At 42.9% G+C, this 25,754-nt stretch overlaps 1 protein-coding gene and 1 long non-coding RNA gene across 7 annotated transcripts in view; one reads left to right on the plus strand and one right to left on the minus strand.

Moving 5' to 3' along the window:
- TDP1 (tyrosyl-DNA phosphodiesterase 1) overlaps positions 1–25,754 on the plus strand; it is a 95,225-nt gene that overhangs the window by 18,110 nt on the left and 51,361 nt on the right. For all 6 annotated transcript variants that reach the window (XM_058739980.1, XM_058739979.1, XM_058739982.1 and 3 more), the window contains 7 exons: positions 2,840–2,932; positions 6,417–6,584; positions 7,039–7,117; positions 8,930–9,115; positions 9,717–9,765; positions 12,104–12,170; positions 13,828–13,935. In XM_058739980.1, the coding sequence (XP_058595963.1) occupies positions 2,840–2,932; positions 6,417–6,584; positions 7,039–7,117; positions 8,930–9,115; positions 9,717–9,765; positions 12,104–12,170; positions 13,828–13,935 (750 nt within the window). The remainder of the gene's footprint in view (positions 1–2,839; positions 2,933–6,416; positions 6,585–7,038; positions 7,118–8,929; positions 9,116–9,716; positions 9,766–12,103; positions 12,171–13,827; positions 13,936–25,754) is intronic.
- On the minus strand, positions 7,102–12,166 carry LOC131517627 (uncharacterized). The gene is made up of 3 exons (XR_009264711.1): positions 12,086–12,166; positions 7,904–8,052; positions 7,102–7,296 (listed from the first exon to the last, which is right to left on the minus strand). It is a non-coding gene; the product is annotated as an uncharacterized LOC131517627 (long non-coding RNA).

The raw sequence follows: 25,754 nt of genomic DNA on the forward strand, positions 1-25,754 counted from the left end.
TAGTGACTTTCAGTGACTCATTTAAAAAATTCTAACGAGGGGTGCCAGGGTTGCCCAGTCAACGAAGCATGTGACGCTTGATCTTGGCTAAGGCTGTGATCTCACCGTTCATGAGTTAAGCCCTGCATCGGGCTCTGCCCTCCTGGCGCAGAGTCTGCTACGGATTCTGTGTCTCCTCCTTTCTGCCCCTTATCTGCTTGTGTGCTCACTTTGTCTTTCAAAATGAATAAACTTTAAGAAAAAGTTTTTCAGGCATTCATTAAATACCTGTTATATTGAAATATGGTTCTCGTGTCTTGGGACTTAATAGTTCTCGCAGCTCGTAGTGTTTTGGTGAGAGAGGGGAAAACCTAGGATTTAGAAACAGGAGACCTTCCGGCTTGTGTGGTGCTGGGATATAAAGTGCCTCCCCAACTTGACAGTGTGTAGTTACCACAGTAAACAGGAAATAGTCTTTGAGATGACATTCACTTCAGCAAGCATGCATTGACCATGTACTGTGCACAAGGCATCTGGAGGGGACCACAATGTAGCCCCTGTCGTAGTCCTGTTAGGTACAATAAACATTCTTGCTCCAGGTTTCTGCAGGATGCCACGCAGTCCCAGGGCCTGTCACCCAGTGCTTTAGAATTCGGAAGCTTTTCAATGTCCCCCAGAGCTGGGAGGAAAAATGCCTCTGGCCCTGAGAATCCATAGCAGGGAAGGAGGGCAGCCAAAGCAGCTGGCCAGTGAATGTCTCCACCTAACTGGGAGCCAGTGGCAGATTGTGGGGTGGGCAGGGCACCTCTCTCTGCTGGCAGCTGTAGCCAGGCCTCCCGGCACACATGACTTCCTGCTTCATCTTGCCTAGACCACACTGTCCCAGCCAGCCATCCATTCACACACCGGTTGTGTGAAGGATCTGTGGCCCGTTCTTCCCTGTTGAAGCCGTGCCCAGTGAGATGATCCAGGCACAGGGGATCCAGACAGGCTCTTTGGACTCATTGGGGAACCTTGATCATTCCCATTACCTTCTAGCCATAGACCATGTGGTTGCAAGCAGAGACTGCGAGAGCCTTCAGGACGGGTGTGAGGACTGTGCTGTGGAGCCTCTGGAAGGCCTGGCACACGGGCTCTGCGTAGCTCTGTCGTCTCGCCCCTTTACAGGAACGGTTTCAGATTGGGGAATTGTCCCTTTTGCTTCCCCCACAACTTACCAGATAGTATGTAGGTCAGCATTTCTCCAAGGGTGCTCTCATTTCTTCTACCTTATCCATTTTTGTGATTTTATTAGTTTATGCCATTTTGTCTGAGGAGGATCTGGGTCCCCTCAGATTAGTTCAGGATTCTGTTGGGTGGGATTCACTGACAGCAGTACATGATTTTCCTGATAATTGATGCCTTGATTAATGGAAATATTTGTGAAACTTCCATCTTGAATTCATAACTGGTCGTCGTCTTAATTACAGTCAGCTGCTAACTTGGCAACTGTGTATGTAAATCTGCCCAGATTTCGGGGAGCACGTTTCATAAATGGAGGAAAGATTGGTTCAGCAGCTGTCAGTTCTCCAGCTTTGCATTAACTTACTGTTTGCTGGCTTGGGTTAAATTCTCATTTTGCCCAGAGCTATGTATCTCCTCTTTTCTTTGCCATACCTTCTTATGCTGACCCTATCCTGTCCAAGTATTCGCGTTATTTGGAGAGAACCAGTGGTCCATTTTGCCCCCCATGCCTGAACTGACATCAGTAGGTATTGAGTAGCATTTTGGCCCCAATGCATAGAAGGTGGAGCTACTGCCTTGAGGAGTCTCTAGTTATATTGAGAGAACTTAGGTTCCTGAAATAATTAGGAAACCATTGGGAAGACAGGAAGCCTCCTGAAGTAGTAGTAGATGATATAATAAAGCAACGAAGGAGTCGTGGAAATACACTTGTGGGAGAGTTGGTTTCAAGAATGCATGTTAGTTACGTTTTCTTCTCGCAACAACACCACAGCAAGGAAGGGGTTGATCCTTCACTTTGTAAGTGAAAAACTGAGGTACACTGAATGACTTCCTAGGATCATACAGTCTCCAACTAATGAATGGAGCTAAAGTCTCCCAGCTTCAAATAGAAAGTGGTTTGTTTCCTGTTCCTTATCTTGCTGGAATTAAGAGAACTCTGATGACTGGAGGCCTGGGGAAGGAAGGCCCACGGCAAAGGGAAGACTCACCTGGGTCTGACTTGAGTAAATGAAGTACAGGAAAGCCTTATTTCAGGCTAGACACATTGGTGAAGAAGTGTGGCGTCTGTGGAGTGTGAGAAAATGTCAGTCCTAGGACAGTGAAGCATTTAAAGTCCATCCCACATTAGAAAAGACCATGTACATTTCAGTCTATTACACGTGTCCATACTCCCGTGCTGAAACAAGAGTTACTTAATTATCTACGGTGTATTTTAGAATTTCTAACTTGATTACCATTTCTTAAAAAACGCTAGCCATGATGTAGTGGGAGATGGTGACCACACTTTGAAAACCACCGGACAAGAAGATTCCCATTGTCCCAGATAGTAGCATATAATGCTGAATAGATAAAGGGCCAGACTGGAGGGGAAGGGCTCAAAGTCTCAGGATTGGCCATGTGGGTGGGACATAGCAAAGGTTCACTTGTCAATACTCTGAGCATTTTGGAAGGTGGTTTTCTACCCATCACTTAAGTAGACTTGGATTTTAATGTGTAGAAGAAATGAAGATTATAAGTATTAGAAGCTTGAGGAACAGAAGAGTTTAAAAATTCCTTTAGCCATGATATTTGCACTGAAAAATAGTACGTGTTTTGAAAGTAGAGTTAATGCCTTTGTTCTCTTCTGTTTTTAAAGGAAAATGATGTTACTGCTGTACGAAGAAGGCCTCCGGGTTGTCATACATACCTCTAACCTCATCCATGCTGACTGGCATCAGAAGACTCAGGGGTTTGTGGGCTTCTGTTTACTTCACGGCAGTGGCTGTGGGTGGCATTCACTTTATTCTGCTATTGTGTTTAACAAAACCAAAAAAACACCCACACATGTGGCATAAAAAAGAGACCTACACAGAAATAGTATTTTACTACCTCCCCTCAGCTCCACTCTCTTGAGGTAACGGGTGTTAACAGTTTAGTACATACACATCCATGACGAATATATATGTAAATGTACTTTTAAATGGGATTACACACTCAACAGCCAAGCACAGGGAGCAAGCCTGTGCAAAGGATCTGAGGCAGGAAAGACGGTATAAAATGGAAGGTCTGAACCCATTATTTTTCTGGTGAGACCCATCAGTAACTTCCTTGGTCTCCATGAACCCTTTTCCCCACTTGTACTCTGGCTTGTCATTTCCCAAATGGTATTGAAGGGAAACTTCATGGTTAATCATATGCTGAAAACTTCTCCTCATCCCCAGTTTATTTTTCCATAAAAGAAAGCTAAATTGATATCTTTTTAGAGCCTTTAATAGGTTCATATAGTTGTGAATCTCCAAGAAGGAAAACTGCCTTTTTTGTTGTTCTTTGGTTTTTGTGTTTTTGTTACCAACTCTGTCCTTGGTATACTCAGGCTAGATCTGGTCTTTTGAGTTGTTTTTAAAAGAGGAGCTTGGTTTTTTTTCTGTTTTAGTAACTTGCCCAAATCAAGTTCTAACTATTCTCCCTCTTGGTAAACTCTTGATTGTGGCTGGCTTTGATTTCCATTTGTTTACGTCATTTTGTACATCTCTGCTTTCTCTGGGGTTAGAAGAAAGTCCAGGATTCATCTGGCCTCTTCCAGGGTCTGCGTGTCCTTCACTCTCCTCCTCTGCCTTCTCGTCCTCCCTGTCACCGCCCAGGCTGGGCTAGAGCTCTTAGCTCTGGCAGAGCCCAAGTCACACCGTAGGTTGAACTGAAATACAGGACCTTCCAGCCTCCATCCTATGGGTTTGCTTCAACCCCAGTGCCATGTAGAACAATGGTACCCTCTCTCCTTTTACTGCCTTCAAGTTGGAAAGACAGGCTTTTCCCTGAGCCCGACATCCCTAGTTCTCTCTCTTCACTCTTTCCCTGCCACGGCAAGTGGCTTAGAGCCCCATCACCAGTGCCTGATAGTTCTCCTGTAAACGTGTTCTAGTTTCTGAGTGTCCCATTTAATTGCATCTTGAGAAGCATATTTTAATTCCAACTGGTTCAGGGTGGAGGGCATCCCCATGGTCTGTAAAAGCCTCAGCCACTGGGTTTGAGGTCAACTATGCCTTTGCCACTCCTAGAGCTTCTGAGCTGCTGGGTTGGGTTTTTGAACCCATGAGTCATATGGAGTTTGTGAAGTTGGCCTGTGTGGCTCAAATAATCCTACCTGTGGCCTCCAGCTTATTTTGGAGTGAGAAGCTTGAGCCATGTTCTTTAGGTCTCTCCAGGATGGCTGCTCTGGGGAAATGGATTAAGGGTAAGGATTTGGGTATTCGGATTTTTTTCCTTTAAAATTTTTTGGGGGCACCTGGGTGGCTCAGTAGGTTGAGCATCTGACTCTGCTCGGGTTGTGATCTCACAGTTTGTGGGTTCGAGCCCCACATTGGGCTCTGTGCTAACAGCTCAGAGCCTGGAGCCTGCTTCAGATCCTGTGTCTCCAAAATATTGGATATATAGAGGAGTCCCTCTCTAAAAATAAACATGAAAGACAATAAAATTTTCTCTAAAAAAATAGTTTTGTTTTCATTTAACTTTTTAAATTGAGCAGGTAATAGTTTCTATTGTTTAAAACTTAAAGTACCAAGGGTATGAAATCTTTCAACTTCCCTCTGCCCACCACCTCTGAGTAGGGTAATGTTACCTCATGTGTAGTCTAGATTTTGGTCTCTCAAACTTGCATTTTTGTGTTGTGGGTTGTAATTTTTGTAAGACATTTAAAAGCAGTCCTTTTGTGTAACCTTCATGATGGTTCTAGTAACACTCTGCTGATCCTTTTCTGCTGTACAGGTGTTCCAACCACCCTTTCAGCTGCTGCTTGGTCTGCCTGTTAATTTCTCACATTTAAAATTATTTGGCCCATAATGATTTCACATTTTACTTGGTAAAGTGCTAAAAACACTTCGCATCTCAGTATCCTGGGTTAGTAAGTTGTCATCTGTCAAGTTCCTCATCCACCCAGACACCAGAGAGTGAACCTCTAATCTGGCAGGAGCCCACCAGGTTGTGGGCTCTGAATTGCTATTTGTGACGGAGAGACTTCTTCATCCAGCCCAGTGGGCTCATTTTACACAGAGAGGCAGGTGCTCCCGGAAGGCCTTGGCCTGACCCCAAATGACCCAGATCTGGCCCCAGAACCTGGGCTACAGTCCTTGTCACACGTGTTACCCCCTGTACAAGGGGTCTTCTTGAGGTGTGAAGGGAAGGTATGACCTGCTACCCTGCCAGAAACATGTGCAGAGTTCAGAAGACATGCAGCCAGGGTCCTTGCGGTTCTGGATGCTTCCTGCCCTGGGGGCCTTCGTCTCGCTGCCAGTCTCCTTTGAGGGCTGCCGGTGAAAGGAATCGGGTAGTTTCTCTTTGGGCTTAATGGGATAATAAATGGGATTAAATATGGCTCAGTGGGATAGCTGCTGGAGGGGAAAAGCAGGGACAGCAAATAGATCCTCACTACTTGTGTAAGCCCGACGTTGGTCATAACCTCCGGTGTGAAGCACACGTGTCCTGTGAGGCAGGACGGCTGACGTGGTTTTGCAGTTGAAACTGAGCACAAGAGGTTTGAAGCCATACTTGTCTGTGATCTGTCCTGGAGCACTTCACAGAAGGGTGGGGTTTAGATACGCTTTTCCCACTTGTGGGTGTAATATAAAAGTTTGGGAGAAGGGCATTGTTTTCCTTTTGAAGAGAATTGATGAAAGATGTGTTTAATATTTTGCTCACTAGATAATTTGAAAGTCTGAGGTCAGTGTAAACGTAGCATCATTAAATGTGGTGTCACTCCTTCCAGACACCAGGAGAGTACAGGATATGAAAATATCTCCAACTGCTGTGGCATACACATCATGAAAAGGAGTTTCCTTACTAAAATCGGATTTGTATACACATTTTTCTTCGTGTCGATGACTTTTCCGTTTGGCTGAAGAGCTGCGTCGGTGTAGCTTGCTGGGTCACCACAGGTGGTGTGGATTTACTACAGCAACTAGAAGAGCTATCACCTGTGTTGTCACCAGGCCTTAGCAGTGCGGAGGTGGGGCTGGGGGCAAAGATAACGGTGTGGTGCGAGAGGAAGCATAGAGCATTCGGTTGTGAGATGTGGGCAGAGGCCAGATATGAGGGGATCTGTGCTTCCTGTTTCCTCAGGATCCGTCTACTTACCGTGTGGACACAGCCGATGAGATTTGCCTCTTCCTTAGGGTGAATGTGCAGTCAGCACGCGATACCATTGTGTTCAGTTGCATTCCTGTTGTTTTTTTCTGTTCCAGAATATGGTTGAGCCCCTTATACCCACGAGTTGTCCACGGAACCCACGGATCTGGAGACTCGACAACACATTTTAAAGCCGATCTTATCAGCTACTTAATGGCTTATAATGCTCCTTCTCTCAAGGAGTGGATAGATGTTATCCACGAGCATGATCTCTCTGAAACCAAGTACGTATCGTTTAGCAATTTGGGGTTCTTAAAGTAGGTGAATACCTTGACAGCCACATGGTGTCTGTACTGCAAGGGCCTTGGAAAGAGGTAGAATGGTATTTGGCTGTCCTTTATAATATGAGAGCAGATTGTCTCCGTGTCTGTGTCTCCTAGATCTGAGGCACTGAAGTGGATGCCAGTAAATCGTGCTCACCATCAGCCTCCCTCTGGAGTATCTGAAAGTCACTTATTTCTTTGCCTGGTACCTTAAACCTTGTGAATGTTCCACCATGATGTGACGTTCTTGAAAATTCATTTGAGTATCAGTTACTATTCTGAGGAGGCATCTGAAGAAAATAGGTGGTCTCTCAGAACATTTCATGATTACATTAGTTTTATGTGTATTTTGTGATTTGGGGGTCTACAGATCCCATCACTGTGCTCTATTAACTTGCATTTTATATCCTTTTAGTGTTTATCTTATTGGATCAACCCCAGGACGCTTTCAAGGAAGTCAGAAAGATAATTGGGGACATTTTAGGCTTAGGAAGGTAACAGAATTTTTACTATTTTAACTTGTTCTTTTAACTTACATTTTTCCTTTATAATTACATTTTGATGGCAGCTTCATAATAGCACAATTCTGAGTGAACTTGATCAGTTGATTGTAGTTCTTGGTGATTACTTGCTCCTTAATGTCTTGCCGCCTCCTTTAGAAGTGTAGACTGCTCTAAATGGCAAAAGCATAAGGACTTTGTTAGTTTTTATTTCCTGAAGAGACCTCTCGTTTATTCAGCTATTGTAGTTTTGGATTGTTGTCAGCATGTAAAGGATTTTTAACATGACAAATTCAACCAAGAACAGAAAAATACTATTGAGTAAAGGCTACAGCTGTGCTAGCGTGTATTTTGTTTACTAACCAGTCCCTGTAAGAGTTAACTACAAAAGTGGCATTTGCTGCTGCTATGAAAATGAACAAAGAAAAGTCTTCACCAAATTAAAACCACAAGCAAGTTAAACATTAAGGTTTTCTTCATCTCTGTTTAGGAGATGTAGTACTGACATTAATGAACCTGAAGTGGCTTTCTTAAAAGCTTCACCTTTTTCCGTGAACTGTTTGTCATGTGAGAATTAGCCTCGGTTAATGACACTTTAATTTGCTTTTTTGAAATGAGACCACAGCTGCAAGCAGGTGAGGTCTTGAAGCCTAGAGAAGGCATTAGAGCCTACTAAGTCCATAGCTTTGAGGTAGATCCCCATACCTGGGCTCAAATCCTCACCTATGAACAAGTCCTGTGACCTGACTCTCGTCTATAAAATGGGTATAATAAGAATACCTCACACAGAATTTCGCAAGGGTTAGACGAAATAGAGAACGCAAGGCCTGCGTTGAACGTTCACTGTGCTGGTTAGTGGTTACCAGTTTGTGGACTGATGGTGGCGACAGGCTAGATTCTTGTACACATTGTCGAGGATCACAGTCTTCCTGGAAGATAAAGAGCATCTTAGAGTTTTCAGACCATTTCTCACACGCAAGCTCATGTTGCATCACAGCTGCCTTCCAGGGAAGACGGGAATGATCAGACTTCGGTTCCACTGACCTGTAAATGGACGTACAGGGACACGTCCAGGGCTATGTAGCCAATGAGGGGCTGAGCACCAGAACAGAAAGTGGGTCCTGGAGCTTACCGTTCGGGCCTGTTGCTTACACCATGCTGCCTTAGGGTGGAAATTGAGACCTAGGCTTTTGGGCAAGTGTGTTTATAAATATTAATGTCTAAGCTGTGTTAAAATACTACATATTAAACTAAGCAATCAGAATACGGGCTTCATTTTTCTTCAGCCTCTAGGTAATAACTCTGTATGTGTTTAAGTAGTTAAAATTTCCAAATGTTTTTGAACTGTTTCTGTAGCTTTGCAGATCACACACCTGCAGTGCTTAAGGTGGTCTGTATATATGTAAACATATTTTTTTTTACAGCATTACCATGTGGAGCCCAAGTGTTAAATTAAATCTCTTTCAATTGATAGGAGTCAAAATACCCAATAGCTTCTATTTTTTAAGTATTAAACAGTTATTTCAAAGCAAGATCCCATTTCATATGGCAGGCTAGTGATTTATCTGACATTTCTACATTTTTCTTTAAAAAAAATGGTTTTACTTTAATAAAATCATGGAGTTTTGGAAGAATGCTTCGATCCACCTACTCCATTAAAATATTTTTAGTACTGAAAGAGTATTTTCCAAAGAAGAAAAAGTGTGAGGATGAAATTGATCTCTAATATTTTCAGCATTTTTCTATTGATTGCGTTCCAAGGACAGAAAGCTGTGTTCTGAGTTGTTAAACCTTTTCTGTTGACAGCTTCTGAAAGAGCATGCCTCATCCATACCTAAAGGAGAGTCTTGGCCAATAGTAGGTCAGTTTTCAAGCATTGGCTCTATGGGAGCTGACGAATCAAAATGGTTGTGTTCGGAGTTTAAAGAAAGCTTGGTGACCCAGGGGAAGGAGAGCAGGACCCCAGGGAAAAGTGCTGCTCCCCTCCATCTGGTGAGTGCTTTTCCCGCTCAAGGTGTGTGTGTGTGTGTGTGTGTGTGTGTGTGTGTGTGTGTGTGTGTGTTTGCTAGTCCAGGAGAAGAACAAGAATCCGTCCTCCTCATGCAGGTTTTCTTCCATGAGTCTGGGGTGGAAATGGCAGCACGTTAGCACCAGCACTGGTGATCAGGTGGCCCCGGCGTCATCTGGTGCTGGGAGTGTGCTGCTTCAGCCACAGATGAACCTGTGATTTTTCATTTCCTTCAGGTTTCCAAGCAAAAGAAAATAGAGTTGCTAAAGCATTGCCAACAGAATGATGAGTATTAGAGACTTTTGAATACACAATTTTGCACTGAACGCTGCGTGAACTTGGTATTTTTGAGGGAAGAGTACTCAAACCGAAGTGTTTTTTTTCCGTCAAATATATATACTTCCTGTAGCTGACTAGAAGTTCAATTTTTTCATAAGATGAAACTTGTTAAAATTTAAAGTACTTTTTCAAATTTTGTAAAAGAAATATTTCTAATGGAGACTTTCATTTTCTTAGAAACATTCCTTTTAAGAAAGTTTCTTTGACGTACATTATGAGTTTGTTTTGTTTTTCCTTTGTTTTTAGATCTACCCTTCTGTGGAAAATGTGCGGACCAGCTTAGAAGGCTATCCCGGTAATTAATGGAAACCGTCTGAGTTGAAGTTTTTGTGTTTATTTCATACACGCCCTGGTAAACTTTTTAACACAGGTAATAAAAATGCCATTCTTCTGGAGAAAAGCACTGCTAAGAAATTTAGAGAATATTTTCCCCGAACTGGCTAAGGATCATAGAAATGCATACTACTGAGCGCTGCCATGTTCCAACGATGGTACCATGCAGTTGGGCCATTTGGGTAGGTTAACAGTAACTCTCGGAGTACTTTCTGTTCTCGTTGCTACAATAAGGTGGTCACTTCTGCCAGCAGTGGGGGGCTTGTCCTGACAAATAAAACCACCTTTCCCTGCTGCATCCTGCCTTTCCAGAGAAATTCTAGCATGCCTTTCTCTGATCTCTCTCTCCACATCTTCCCTGCTTGTGTCTGTGGCTCTGTGTGGTTCTTCCAGTTTTGAATCCCAGATACAGATATGTTTAAGGTCCAAAACTTCTGCTTAATCTTGGGATGCACCTTTGTTGTCACATAGTTGATATCTGTACTTTCTAAAGCACTTCATCTGTAAGCGTCTGGATGATTTTGTAGGCAACTTTCAACCTTGTTCGCGACTTCTCTTGCATAGTGCTGGACGGCGAGCTTTTATGTGGAATCCAAAGCCCTTCAGATAGCACATTCAGGAGGTGATAACCAAAAACCCAAGCAGTGTTTGCCTCTGGAAAAAGGAAACCGATTGGCATTTGCTTGTGGCTGGAAGCAGAATGCTCAGAATTAGACTAATTTAGTCCATTTATTGCTTGTAATACTAGATACAACTCTGCCAGAAAAGGCTGGGTAAGGTTTGGAGTGTATCAGCTTTGCGTAATGGCCAAACCAAAATTATTATAACAGGACTCAAGCACATGGTGATGCGTCGGTTTGTCTTGTCCTTTGTCAGCTTCTAATATGTTGGATCCATTCAAAATGTACTTCTTAATGGGGGAAAACATGGTATTTTCAATAAAGCTATTTCATAACTGGTCCTGAATAGGTTTTTAGTTTTGTGCAGTAGAGGAATCGACATCCCTTATTTGATGAGTCAAGAGAAATTTAAAGCTTTCTTTGGAGATAGATTACTTATGGGGAAGTTCTAATATGTGTTTGCAAAGTCACTGGTGGATCTACAATGGTACTTTCTGCCTTTAAAACATGAACAAAAATAGTCTGCTAATTGTGTTTCCACTTGGAACTGTATCTTTTTTTTTTTTTAAGTTTATTTTGAGAGAGTGTGTACAATCAGGGGAGGGGCAGAGAGAGAGAGAGAGAGAGAGAGACAGACAGACAGACACCGAGAGACCATCCCAAACAGGCTCCATGCTGTCAGCATGGAGCCCAACATGCAGGGCTCAAACTCACGAACCGTGAGATCATGACCTGAGCTGAAACCAAGAGTTGGGAACTTAACCGATGGGCCACCCAGGTGCCGCTGGAACTGTATCTTTATTTCCTATGCAAGAATAGGGCTTTTAGAATTCCTTTTTAAAAACTTCACTGTTCACTGAACATGTTAATTTTATTGATGATTCCATTACATTTGTGAGAATGTTAATACAAACTCTGCTTAGAAAGGGCAGAGGGTAAAAGGTGAAGGAAGCAGGAGGACCGCGTCTTGTCCTAATCTACCTCCCCAGCTGACCTGTTCTTGGGCCAAAACGGAGATGCTCCAGACCAGAGTGGGGGCAAGGATTTCTCACCTTCGTGAGGACTGCAGGATAGGCCAGGATTTTTTATATAGTTTTTGTAACACTTCAAATCTGTGCTGTTAGAGATGTTAAATTACCACCCCTGAGTGATTAAATAATACCTTTCTCTTTTCAGGTCATAAACATTTATATGTATCCCTAAGAAAGGAAACCCCACTGAGGGAGCATACCTAATACAAGTATAGACCTTTTTGGGGTTCCCGGGTGGCTCAGTCGGTTAAGCATCCGCCTTAGGCTCAGGTCATGATCTCGCGGTTTGTGGGTTCGAGTCCCGTGTCAGGCTCTGTGCTGACAGCTCAGAGCCTGGAGTCCGCTTTGGATTCTGTGTCTCCCTTTCTCCCTGCCCACTCCCCCCACCCCCCAGCATACTCATGCTCTGTCAATAAATATTTAAAAAAAAAAAAAAAAAGTTAAAAAGTGGTTGTTTTTTTTTTTAATAATAATAAAATAAGACAAGTATAGACCTTTTTTTTCCAAGTACTGTTCCATGAGATGAAATAGGAAGTGGTTTGTTTTTTGTTTTGGGTTTTTTTTTTTTTTTTCCAGTATTTACTATAGATTCTTAATGAAGGATCCTCAAGTTGTTTTCTGTAATACTTACTTTGTTTTCTTTTAAAAGCTGGTGGCTCTCTTCCCTATAGCATCCAGACAGCTGAAAAGCAGAATTGGCTCCACTCCTATTTTCAGTAAGTAATTGGTTTAGAATGTTGCTATTGTTTCTTTAGGAATAAGAACGTTATTTATTGTCAGTCTCATGTTTTAAAAAAGAACCTTACATAATGTAGCTATGTTTTTTTTTTTTCATCTACATGTTAGTGATAGAAATAATTTAAACAAGATTTTGAACACTATTTGGAATAGGTTTTTAATACCAAAGAGTAAAACTTATCACTGTGAAGTTTCTATTTAAATACTGGAACTCAAAAAAAAAAAAAAAAAAGATAATGTTGGGTAGTTTAGAATTTATGTAAGCAGCATTTTTTTTTTTCTAATGTTTATTTATTTTTGAGAGTGAGAGAGTGAGTGTGAGCAGGGGAGGGACAGATAGGGAGAGAGACACAGAATCTAAAGCAGGCTTCAGGCTTCGAGCTGTCAAGCACAGAGCCCGGTGTGGAGCTTGAACTCACAAATTACAGGATCATGACCTGAGCCAAAGTCGGACGTTTAACTGACTGAGCCACCCAGGTGCCCCGTAAGCAGCTTTTTAAAAAAAGTTATTTGAGTATAACTGTCAATGGTACATGAGTTACAGGTGTAGAACCTAGTGATTCGGCAGCATTGTAGCTCATATTTCCAGAATGTAATTCTTCTGTTGGCACGTGCACGTACTGTGACTGCAGCTTGCGTAGGGTGAAACCCACACTGCTTTCTCCAGGATGTAGGATAGTATTTGGTTTGCTCGGTGGTTGAATGGCCAGGTGAAGGGAAGGTCTTTCGTCCCCCTCTTGTTCCAGGGTTGCACTTGCTCTGCATGTTCTTGGCCCATCCAGGACGCTTGTTCTGCGTGTTCTTGGCCCAGTTTCTTGCTTGCTTCAATGGGTGTTAATTACACCACACCACACAGTTGGAAACAAAGGCAGATTGCATCTCGGTAGCTCACAGTCTAACTTGGTGTCCCCTTGTGGGTCTCTTGGGAGGTTATTCTCTACAGAGGACATTCCCTTATGTTGAGCTCTTTTCACTATTCATTCAGGTGAATTTAATGATCCAGAGAACAGTCTACCTGATCCCAATTCTGGCCTCAGTCTCTTCTCATGAGGAACCATGCTCTTTAAATTTGTAAGCAGAGATGGTCACCTCATGACATAGGTCCTTTTTCCCCCCGCAGAACCTCAGTCCTACAGTACTGCATACCTAGAAACCAAACTCAGTTACATGATCGTTATCCTTGGACTCCAGTGTTTCGGAATTATCCTCCGGCTTTTCAACATCGCTCTAATATTCATCTTGTTAGCTTTTTTCCCATTTTGTACTTTATTTCAAAAAGCTTGTACTGAGCCTGTACTTAGTAATACGCTGTGGGAGCATGATTCCTGCTTTGGAGGAGCTCACAGTCCACCTAAGAGACAAGACATGCAGATGGGCAGTTGAAGTCACAACTGAAGTAAATACGTATGTGAATATATGAGTCTTAATGGCAGAAAAGAGATTGGAAGGCTATATACCAAGAGGTCACAGTGCTTTTTTCTGTTCTCTAAACAGTTTAATAAAACACCACAGGTTCTAGCACAGAACTGTGTAGTCACTTTTTAGATTACGGGATTTTGCTTTTCATGAAGTGTCCTAATAGGATTATGATGGGTTTATATTTTCTTATTAGTAATATATTTTTCCTGTCACTAGCAAATGGTCGGCTGAGACATCTGGCCGCAGCAATGCTATGCCACATATTAAAACTTATATGAGACTATCTCCAGACTTCAGTCAAATTGCCTGGTTCCTTGTCACAAGGTAAGTAGGCTTTATATTCTTGATGGGAAGAATTTTTAAAATGTGTTTGTAACTCCTGCTGTGAATACTGAATAGGTTTCCATTAGGTTTCCAAAAGGTGGTGTTGTAAATGGTTAGTTTTCAAAGTGTGTGTATGTCTTCTGAGCCTTATTAAGAGGCCTGTGACTTCCCCTTCACAAAGCCTGAAATCATTGCCTGATTTTAGGAGTCTTGAAGTTTTTAAGGTTTGCACAAAATTTGTGTTTACTCCTGTTTTTTAATACTTCAATAGTAGGAATTAGGCAAGTTAACAATTGAGGTAAGTCCAGAACAAAAATGATGCGGTAAAACTAGTATTCCTTAGTTACTTTCTCTCAGAAAATTGACACTTGACCAATCCAGTCTCTTCCAATGCGGTTGTTTTTTTTTTTAGTTTTTTAAAACGTCTTTATTAAGATATAATTTTCTTTAAGATTCACTTATTTAAATTCTGAGTTAGTATATTCCTAGAATTGTGCAATCATCACCATAATCCAATTTCACAATTTTCATTACCCTCTATAAGAAACTCGTTATTAAGCTTTTTTTATGTTCATTTTTATAGCAAGGTAGATTGTTGTGCTCTCAGAAAAAGAGACCTGGACTAGAACTTTAGTTCCTGACTCCTAGTCTGACCAAAGGCCATTAGGCATCTCTTAATGATTCAGTGACCCGATGATGTCAATGCGAATAATTAAGGTATGACTGAGTAGAATAATGTCTTTAACGAACAGACTTTGAAACAAAAGTTTAAGAATACTCAAGAAGAAACTTTGAAACAAAAGAGCCAGTTAGAAGCAAAACCAAGTTCCCTTCCTACTTTCTGGAAATTAGTGGCCTTCCTGGCTCAGGATCAGGAACAGTGACCTGAACTGTGTTTAGTGGTATACATTAGATGCAAGAGTGGGCTTCTGGACAGTTTGTGAGGCACCGTAGTGTAATAAAAATATGGCTCCTAAAAATTTAAGATGCTTTTCTATCATTTATTAGCTCTGTGAATTTGGGAAATTTATTTAATCTGTGTCCATTTCCTATTATATAAAATGGGCAAAGTAATGGGTGCCTCCTGGGGCGGTTAAGTGAAATGAGATATGCTAGAGGCTCAGTGCATATGACCTAATAGGCCCCAGGACACGACAGCTGTGGTTATGCTTGTCCAAGCTTCACCATCGAGACTGAAGGATGGCTAAGGGGAATTAGTATGCATTTCTTTGCTGTGGGTCTTTAAAGAGAAACTTTTTTTTCTTTAATTTTTTTAACTTTTGTTTGTTTTTTTTTTTTTGAGAGAGAGGCAGAGTGTGAGTGGGGGAGGGACAGAGAGGGAGACACAGAATCCAAAGCAGGCTGTAGGCTCTGAGCTGTCAGCACAGAGCCGAACTGTGGGGCTCAAACTCACGAACCCGGAGATCATGACCTGAGCCGAAGTCAGACACTTAACCAACTGAGCCACCTAGGTTCCCCTGAAGAGAAACTGTAGCTTCTGAAGAAGTAGGCTTCTTGATGGGGCGCCTGGATGACTCAGTTAAGCATCTGACTCTTGATCTTATCTCGGGTCATGATCTCACAGTCCCTGAGTTCGAGCCCCGCATTGGGCTCTGTGCTAACAGTGCGGAGTCTGCTTGAGATTCTGTCTCTCCTCTCTGCCCCTCCCTTCCTTGTGTGCACTCTCTCTCTCAAAATAAATAAACTGAAAAACTTTTTTTAAAAGAAGTAGTTTTCTTGGTTGTGCTCTTCCTGGGTAGAGAGGTCAGTGCCTGAGATGGATAGTGCCAGGGAGAACAGAGATCTGAAATGTATGTGTCCTCTGGGTAAGTGAGTATGAGATTTTTATTAATCCCTCCCACACTTGTATTTTACATAACACCCTTAAAGGTAAACTGTTCAAATATTCCTCAGTTAAGAGAAGTTATCAATATGCTACCTAGCCTTCTACAAAGCTAACCAATAAGGAAATAAATTTAGATATATTATGGACCCTTGAACATGATTCAGAGAAATTAGATATTGAGAGAGCTCACATTTTAATGTCAGCTCACCTGTTCGGTAATTATCTTTTAAGCTAAGTTATTAAGTTTCAAGTAGTAAAAAGTAAACCATGTTATTAAGTTGTAATATGAAAAGCCTAGCTTTTCCTATCCTGATGCTGAGTGTGACTGTCACTTCCTGGTGATGAGTTGGGGAGACCAGATGAAATCTCTACCTGCTTCCAATTCTAACATGGCTACCACTGGAAATATTCCTGACTAGTGAGCCATCGTTCATCCCAAGGGCTACTTTATTATACAGCTCTTGTTATTTTGTTTTGTGCAGAATACCTTAAATGATGGAACAGTTTTCTCAGTGTGGTCTGACAATTCTCTGATTAGTGATCCCGTCCATTATAATACTTACTTGTACTAGTCAAGGTTCTTTCTGAAGTCATATCACTTTGAATGTCAAATTGAATTTGAAGGCTATACTTTGAACTTTGGTTAAAATCTTACCTGATTTTCCTCCATGTAGGAAAAGATACATAAAGAAACACAAACATTATTTGGTAAAATTAGTCTTACCTAGCTGGCAGCATCATGTTATCCTGCTGGGAAACCTGTTGCCTGGAGAACCCTCCGAAAAGCACACAGTGACCAGAAGTGTTTTTGTTCCTTCCTCCATTGGTCAAACGTTGCCTCCAAGATGTAAATGGATAGGACTCCTTTGTGTAAGAGTCCTCAATGTGGGTCTTTGATGTTAGAGTTGGAAATCCTGGTGCTGGGGATCCATGGATAAAGAAGAGATGATGTTTGAAGTGCTGGCCTTCACGTGAAAATGGGAAGGTTGAGTCCAGAGAAAGCAGGGACAGTTCCCTCGTACATTTCTGTGTTAGTCACGGTTCTCCAAAGAAACAGAACTAGCAAGTGAGATAAACACACGGATTTACTTTTAAGGAATTGACCTGTGATTGATCGTGGGAGCTTGAAAAATACAAAACCCGGAGGGCAGGCCTGCGTCCTGGTGTAGCTGTTGGGAGTCTCGAGTGTCTACTTCATTGGAAAATTGAATTTACCGTCTATTTGGGGATTTTGTTTTCCTCAGGGTGGAGTTAAAAGATGGTTGTGCTTCACTAAAGTTGGGTATTTATTGATCCTGTGTTAAGGGTATGAAGGGGGGTTGAGAGTAACACTGAGGAACCCTTTTCTGAAGGCAAAGTTTTTGTAGTTGAGTTTAATGATGGTGTTCATTCAGCTCCAGGAGTAGAACAAGACATGACCCATGCCATGCGGGGGCTGCAGAAAGAGATAGAACACTGATTGTATGCTAGTTGTTTACCTGTGTAATGATCTGGTGGAAGCACCCTTAGAAGTGTATTATTGTGGGGAGGGGGGATGCCTAGGTGGCTCAGTCGGTTAAGCGTCTGACTTTGGTTCAGGTCATGATCTCACGGTTTGTGAGTTCGAGCCCCACATCGGGCCCTGTGCTGACAGCTCAGATCTTGGAGTCTTCTTTAGATTCTGTTTCCCTCTTGCTCTGCCCCCGCCCCCCCCCCGCCCCCCCCCGCCGTGTGTGCACGCGCATGCACACACACGTGCGCTCTCTCCTCTCAAAAATGTTTTTAAAAATGTATTATCCAGTTGGGGTGGGGTCAGGGTGGGTCAGAGACCAGCTGAAGGTGAGGCAGTGATATTTCAAGTAGGCCTGGAAGTCCGCCTCAAAAAACCAGATGGATTGGAAGGGAAATCTGAGCAGAGGAAGGGGTGCTAAGGCCACGGAGCTGGACAAGTGCATGGGCTTTTCAGGGCAAATCTGAGGGAGTCTGCAATTAGGCGAAAGAAGATACTCCCATACCTCCAGAATGGATTTTCTCAAGCTATGGCACCGTATGTTCTTAGCCATAAGTCCAAAAAGCATCAACTGTAAATTTATTGAATATTAGTTGGTGTTTTGTATTATGTGAATGTGTGCTTTCGTGTTGAGTAATCGTGGATATTACTAAACTCTAACTTAGAAGTTAATTTGTTAAGAATTTGAAATTTGTCATGGATTTGTGGCTTATACTTTTGTTCCAGAATAGCTAGGCTAAAAACTGTCTACTTACCAAAATGCATAAGGAATAATTACAACAACTATTTGATTTTCATATACCAGACACTGTTCTAAGCACTTTTTGTATTCATTTAATTTTCACAACTGCTCCATGAGGGTATGGAAAAAGAGCGGTTAGGTAGGCTGCCCATCCATGGTCACACAGTAGTTACCTTGTGGCAGCAAGATTTGAACCCAAGAAATTGGGACTCCTCAGCTGGCACTCCTCACCCCAACCTTCGGATGCCTCTCCTCATTAACAGTGGAAGTGTACCTGTTTTCTGTGAAGACCAGTTAAGTCAAAAACTGCATCACACTCTGTCGTATTTAAAAAAAGAAGAAAGGGAGGGGGTCACTTGGGTGGCTCAGTCAGTTAAGTGTCCGACTTCAGCTCAGGTCATGATCTCGCAATTCGTGGGTTCAAGCCCCACATCAGGCTCTGCTGACAGCTCAGAGCCTGGAGCCTGCTTCGGATCCTGTGTCTCCCTCTCTCTCTGCCCCTCCCCTGCTTGCTTGCTCACTCTTTCAAAAATAAATAAAAAACATCAAAGAAAAAGGAAGGAAGGAAAGAAGGAAGGAAGGAAGGAAATACCACCTGGCATTCCAGTATTAAAGGATGTCAGGAAGGAAGGAAGGAAGGAAGGAAGGAAGGAAGGAAGGAAGGAAGGAAGGAAGGAAGGAAGGAAATAAATACCACCTGGCATTCCAGTATTAAAGGATGTCAGGAAGGGAGGGAGGGAGGGAGGGAGGGAGGGAAGGAAGGAAGGAAGGAAGGAAGGAAGGAAGGAAGGAAGGAAGGACGGACGGACCACCTGGCATTCCAGTATTAAAGGATGTCTGAGAGACACCTGAAAATAAAATACTTGGAGCCCGCTCTCAGCCCTTCTACAATAACAAGGGTGTAGATCCACAATACAAGTGACCTGTATCAGGAACTCGCTTCAATTTTTGTTTCTTGGTTTGCCACCTTATCCCCAAGTCAGAACATCCCAAACTGAGCTCTTCTTTTCAAGAAGCATATGTCTTTCCCTCCTGGCCCTGGTGCCACCTGCCCATTCCTTTATCCTCCAGTTTGCAGCCCAGCCATCCTCTTGCTGTTTCTGCCTTTGCACGTTCTGCCGCATTCACTGAGGTCCTTCCTCCTGTGGATGCTGAGCCCTCAGGACAAAAACAGTAAGATCGAAGCAGTCCTTTAAGATGCTTTTCTCAGATGACAGACACAGAAATAGTTAAAATAGGAAGAGATCGATTCTGTGCTTGAGGTGGGCATGTGGATGCTTTGTATAGGACTGTCAAAGCCCGTTCATCCTAAAAATGGTCTCACTTTATTGTTCTGATCCCTGAAACTACCAACTCAGATACTCACCACCTGGACTTGAGGTGATTGCCTCTTTGCCGTCCCATCACGCAAATGGTCTGCTTCCCAGGCCACCTTTCCTTTCCTGGTTGTCAGTGACCCAGCATCTTTCAGAAAGATGAATTTTCGTCCTTGGCACTCAGACCCTAACCATACCATTTTCACCTTGTCCTGCCCTCCCCAACCTCAACTGTCAGAAGCAACCAACCTGGCTGCCTGTGCCCCTGTAATCAACCTTCCATCAGCTCCCTCGCACTGCCTTTGTTCTTTTTCTCTGCTTTTCTGGTTGCTACCCCTCTGCTAAGAATTATGCTCAGTGGGGCGAGCCTTGGTGGCTTAGTGGGTTAAGTGTCAGACTCTTGATTTTGGCTCTGGTCATGATTTCGGGGACATGAGTTCAAGCCCACGTCGGGTTCTGTGCTGACAGTTGTGGAGCCTGCTTGGGATTCTCTCTCCTTCTCTCTGCCCCTCCTCTGCTTTCTCTGTCTCAAAAATAAATATTAAAAAATGTGCTCACGGGGCACCTGGGTGGTGTCAGGCGGCTGACTTTGGCTCAAAGGTCATGATCTCACGGCTCGTGGTTCGAGCCCCGCATTGGGCTCTGTGCTGATAGCTCAAAGCCTAGAGCCTGCTTCAGATTCCGAGTCTTCCTCTCGTTCTGCTCCTCCCCTGCTCGCACTCTGACCCCCCCCCCAAATATAAACAAACACTAAAAAATGTGCTCAGGCCTGATGTCCTTCTCTTGGGGGGGCTCTGCCAGCCTCCTGCTGCCTTCTCCAGAGCCTTAGAGCATTTATGTAGGTACTGCCATTGGAGCTTGTAGCTTCTACATCATTGTCTTGTCTCCTCTTGTAGAGAAGAGTGACCATGAGCTTAATGTTGTCAAATAGTACTGTGTGATCATGCCTACTATTGAACAGGTCTTTTTCCTGGAACAAGTTTCTTAACCTCATTGAGCCTCAGATCTCTTATTTGCACAACAGCTGTACGGATGAAGGGACATACTCCGTGACATGACCCACAGACCAGAGAAAGTTCGTCTCTACAGTTAGAAGTTAAATGTGATACACTGACAAAGTATAACGAAAGACTAGAAGTGGAAGTAAAATATAAGCTCAGGAGTTACTAGTGACAGTGTAGTGTGACCACTGTGTATTGCCTTCTCAGCCATTAGGATGAAAGCATCTTTACCAAACAGCTCCTTGTATGCACATCCTCTATTTCTCCTTTGAGACACTGTGTTCCAGGCAGGGTGGTCTCTGTGTCCCCGCATCATGTTTGCTCCACTGCAATGCCTCTGCTAATGATGGCCATTTGCCTCACACATGCTGCCCCTCCTGTCTCCAAGAATCCTAATTGTTTCCTTAAAGACCCAGATTAAAATATATAGCCAGCAACTACTATCTGGCACTGCTTGTAACAGTAGTGCCCCTGCTTCGAAGTGCCTTCGAAATAACCTCCCTCCCCGTAGTTTGTGTGCCAGTATTGTGAACTGGTTACTGGAACAGAGGAAGATCAAGTAATCGGCTCGTGCGGATCTGGGACCAAGTCATCGTCTTGAGTAGCCCATAATATTCAGTATGCATTTCTTGAATGCCAGTGGTATGCCAGGCAGAGGGGACACAAGGGTGGTATAGCATGACTTCCATTTCTTCAAGAAATCGGGGTTCTGGGTATCAAGGATTAAAGGGACGCAGTTGTTGGCCCTCAAAGACACTAGTAAAGCCATATAGAGCTCAAGACCCTATATTTTCACTAACTGCTTGAAGGCATGAAAGATGTGCCCAGGGAAACCAGCTTCATGCTGCTGCCCTGTGTCAGGCACTTGTATATACCATGTGGAACAAGAGACAGCCAACCTATCCTAACAGCTTTCGTTTTAGCCAGAGTGAGGTAGGAGAGAGAGGCAGACTGTATACACAGGAGTTAGCATGAAATCTCACACGAGGATTAGAAACAAAATGGGGTGATGTTGGAGCCTGTCTGGAGGGGTCAAAGAAGGTCTCCTGCAGGAAGTGATGTTTGTGCCGAGTTGATTGATAAAAGGTGAGAGTGGGCCCTCAATTATAGAGTATGTGGGATGTTGGAGTGGTCCAGCGTGGCTATGCGCAGGCCATGCCAGATCCGAGAAGGCCTTGAAGGCCAGAGTGAGAATCTTATCCAAAGTGCCGTGGAAACACTTTAAGAGTAGATCTGCTGTGTGTCTTATAAATGTAACCCAAGCTGCTGAAAGGAGAGTGGATTATTAGAAATAAGAATAGAGGTGAATGGGCCAGCTGGGAAGCATGGAGAGATTATGGTTGCTTAAATGGCAGAGGTGGGTGTTCCTGGGGAACAGCAGGCAGATGTGGACTGTATTGTGTGTGTCGGTACTATCTATATAGAAAATATCCCACAATCTCCTTTGAAGAAAGGCAATCAGGATGGTGGGAAAAACATGGGTTTGGAATTAAAAAGACCCACGTCCAAATTTCGGTTCAACCCCTTAACATTTGTGAATTAGTAAACCTTGCCAAGCGCCAGTTTCCTCCTCAACCAAAGTAGGTTATGACCTTTAACTGTAAGTTTTGTTCAGAGGCTTGGAGCAGGTTACAAAGAACAGCTATCATCAGGGAGTGGTAGATGTTGAACAAATGATACTTTCCTTACTTACGTTTAATTTTGAACATTACAAGTAACGATATTTGTAATATTTCATTGGAAGCACATGAACCCACTGTAACAAGTATGGGGTAGTAATACTTTACAGTAGCAGTTCAACCTATGAAATCACACAACTATGGGACCCTCAGAATCGGCCATCAGGCACTCACACCAATCACACGGTGGTCCTGAGGCTTTTAGTCACCTGGAGAATCACTGACAAAATGTCGGGCACCGGTTAGGAGATGTTTAAAAAGCCTTTCTGCTCTGTGGGGTAAGAAGTGGTTGAGGGAGATACCTGACTTTTTTTTTTTTTTTAATATTTATTTTGAGGAGTGAGAGAGAGAGAGCACAAGCAGGAGAGGGGCAGAGAGAGAGAGGAAGACACAGAATCCAAAGCAGGGCTCCAGGCTCCTAGCTGTCAGCACAGAGCTGGATGCGGAACTCGAACCCACGGACCGAGATATCATGACCTGAGCCGAAGTCAGATGCTTAGCCAAGTGAGCCACCCAGGTGGCCGACACTTGATCTTCTTTGAGCAGTTGCCCTGTTGGAGAAAGTTCTAGCACTTTAGCTGCATTGTTTCAGTCGTCACAGGGGCCTGTGAGATGGAAGTGTCCCCTTCCACGGGTGAGATACAGGACCATAGAGCTGAGGCCTCCCTTTATTACCCAGCAAGTCTTTGTCCACGGTGGGCAAAGTTGCCAACTCTAGGCACAGGGATAGAGGGATTCGCAAAAAGTCTGTTTCTGCTCTCTGGGTATTTACAGTAGAACAAAAAGGTTTTATCAAACAACTCGTGCACGTTATTTAAGTGCAGCTGTAACAATTTTCTGAGTATTGTGAGTAAATAGACTTTCACCCAGCAAGGCCTTAACTGTCTTTCGTTTCTCGGTTCAACACGACTTGAGACTTCCCTTGTTTTCCTTAGTTAGCCCGGGGCTTTCTGTAATGTCTTGAGCTTCCTGGCTGGCCAGTTTCCTTTCTCTTTCAGTGTGGTTGCCTATGTAATCACTGGCTTCCACTCCAGACTCAGAGTCAAGTCCATGTCTTGACTGACCTGCCCCCACACTTGGCATGTGAGGGCCCTCGGTACGGATTTGTGAACAGGGAAGCTACTGAAGCCCAACGCTGAGGCTGCAACAGTGAAAGAGCTGCCTAGACTTTGCCCATAGTTGAATATGGGAGAGGCTTCAAATGTGATTCCTGTGCTTGGAGTATGGTGGTAGGGAGATGAAAGCGGTCAATTCATCGGTACGGAAGTCAGAAAATAGAACTGGTTTCAGTGGGAGGGTGGTTCACTTGGAGTGCAAATTGACCTACGGTGGGAATGTCATGTGGAATGGTCTGTTGGAGCTGTACTCAGAAGCTTGGTGTGCAGATAGGACGTTTCAGCGTTTTCTTTAGAACTAATTATCAATACCCCGAGCCTTTGTGGCGTTTTCAGGGGGAGAGTGTAACAAAAGGTTGATTTCTGGTGGGAGTTGAGAGAAATACCGGAAGTACATACCAAGTGGGCTTTTCACATTTACCAGTGTTCCACTGCCAAACAGATCAGATCAAATTTTACCCCCTGAGTTAAAGAGCAACTGGTCACCATTCGCCAGAAATAATCTTTCTTCTACCTAAGAGAAATGTTACATGTTCTGTATGACATCATAGACGTTAACCTTCCCAAAAAAACAAAACCTTCACTCAAAATATATATTAAGCACTTATTATGGACGAAGCACTCTTCCAGGTGCTAGAGTTATATAAAATAGCCCTTGACTTTGTTGTGCTGGGAGTTCCAAGTTAACAAGTATAATTACCTGTATCGAATGGTGGTAGATGCTATAGAGAAGAACAAAGTAGAATAATTCAGGGTCATAGTCTTTTACTCAATACTTTGGACTAGATATATTTTGGTATTTGGAATTTAGGATGATAACATGGTATATATAACACTAAGGATGTTAATAGATGGCATTGCAAGTAGCCTCATGTCTGTTTAGGTCAACTTTTGCCAGCAAATGAGCTAAGAAGGTTTTTTGTTTTGTTTCGCCACTAAAGGAAAAGAGTTAAGTAAAAGTGTAACTTCAAAGTTGGCTTTGGTTGTTTTTAGGTTCAGAGCCAACATTTAATGCTCACTATCAGATCCAGGCACTGTTGTAGGCTTACTTTAAACACACACACTCTTCTTCCCCTACCCACATCTCCTGTAATCCTCACCAGTTCCACATGTAGGTATCCGTCCTGTCTGTGGATAGGGGAACTGAAGCACAGGGAGGTTAAACAAGGGCCCAAGAACCCAGGCACACCCCCAAACATGGTACTGTCGGGTAGTGAGCGCTTGGGTTGAGGAGGGAGTCTGCTCATTAAATAGGATGGTCAGGGAAGGCCTCACTGACAGTGATATTTAGGAAGGGAGGGTGCCATGTGGATGGATATAGCTGGGGGAAAGCATTCTGAGCAGAGAGGTAGAGGTAGGAATTGATACACTGCTATGGTCATTGCCTTTGAGTTAAACCAAAGTGGTGTTGCTGGAGTGAATGGGGTGGGAGGGCAGGTGAAGTCAGAAGCAGGCCTCCAAACTACCTTTTACCTGCTTGAGAGGTAGAATTGGTGTTGTCTTGATGTCACCTGGGTTTCCTGAAACTTTTAGTCTATGGAGGGAGTTCTATGTCCATATACTTACAGTCTGAATTGATTAAAACAAATAAGGGCCCCTTAAAATATATATCTTTTCGGACACCTGGGTGGCTCAGTCAGTTGGGTATCCAGCTCTTGATTTCAGCTCAGGTCACCATGTCACAATTGTGAGATCAAGCCCCGTGTCAGGCTCCACATTGCACATGGGGTCTTAAGATCTCCCTTCCATCCTCACAAGCACGGGTTCTCGTTCTCTCCCTCTCTCTCTCTCTCTCTTTCTCTCAAAAACAAAAAAAAATATCTTGTTAAAGGTGTTGTTCCATTAGGCCTTCTGGAATAAGACATGGTTTTAATGTAGTTGGATTTAGCTTATACTCAATGGGTTTCTCAACAGGGCACTGTTGGCATTTTGGTCGAGATCATTTTGTCATGTGACTTGTCCTTTGTATTATAGGATATTTAATAATCTGGCCCTCCCATACCAAATGGCATCATGGTGAAAGCAAAAAAACAAAAAAACAAAAAACAAAAAAACAAAAAACAAAAACCAAACCTTCTGTATTTGTAAATATTCCCTAGATTCTCTCCTGGTGGATGGTATTATCTTTGAAAATAAACTCAGAACTTGATGAATAACTGATCTATGAATGCTGCTTCCCTTTCTTTTAATACATTTTCCTACTTGAGAGAGATGAGACATAGTTATACAGACAACCGTGGATTCTTGTCCAAATGAAGTGATAATGTCTAGCAAATCTAACAGTCCATCAACAAAGTGGCAGATGGATTATGTTTTATGAATTGGATTTTAGCAAAAGATAAATACATCAAAAGCTACATAAATCTAAATTTTTTTGCCATTTTTCTGCTTTGATGTATTATCAGTCCATATTAATGTTCATATTTGGGATGAATAATTCCTTCTTAAGTGCCACAAAATTAAAACAAGTTCACCCGAAAAAAAAGTAATAAAGATGGATGATAACCAATATGAATCTTGACTCTGACATGATAATGAAAATTTTTCTTAATCGAGATTCATACATCAAAGTATTGCCTTTCAAGGTGGTCACCCATTGACACTAAATACTTTTACCAAAAATACTGTCAT

Source organism: Neofelis nebulosa, chromosome 7 (genome assembly GCF_028018385.1).
Source record: "Neofelis nebulosa isolate mNeoNeb1 chromosome 7, mNeoNeb1.pri, whole genome shotgun sequence".
Taxonomy (NCBI): domain Eukaryota; kingdom Metazoa; phylum Chordata; class Mammalia; order Carnivora; family Felidae; genus Neofelis; species Neofelis nebulosa.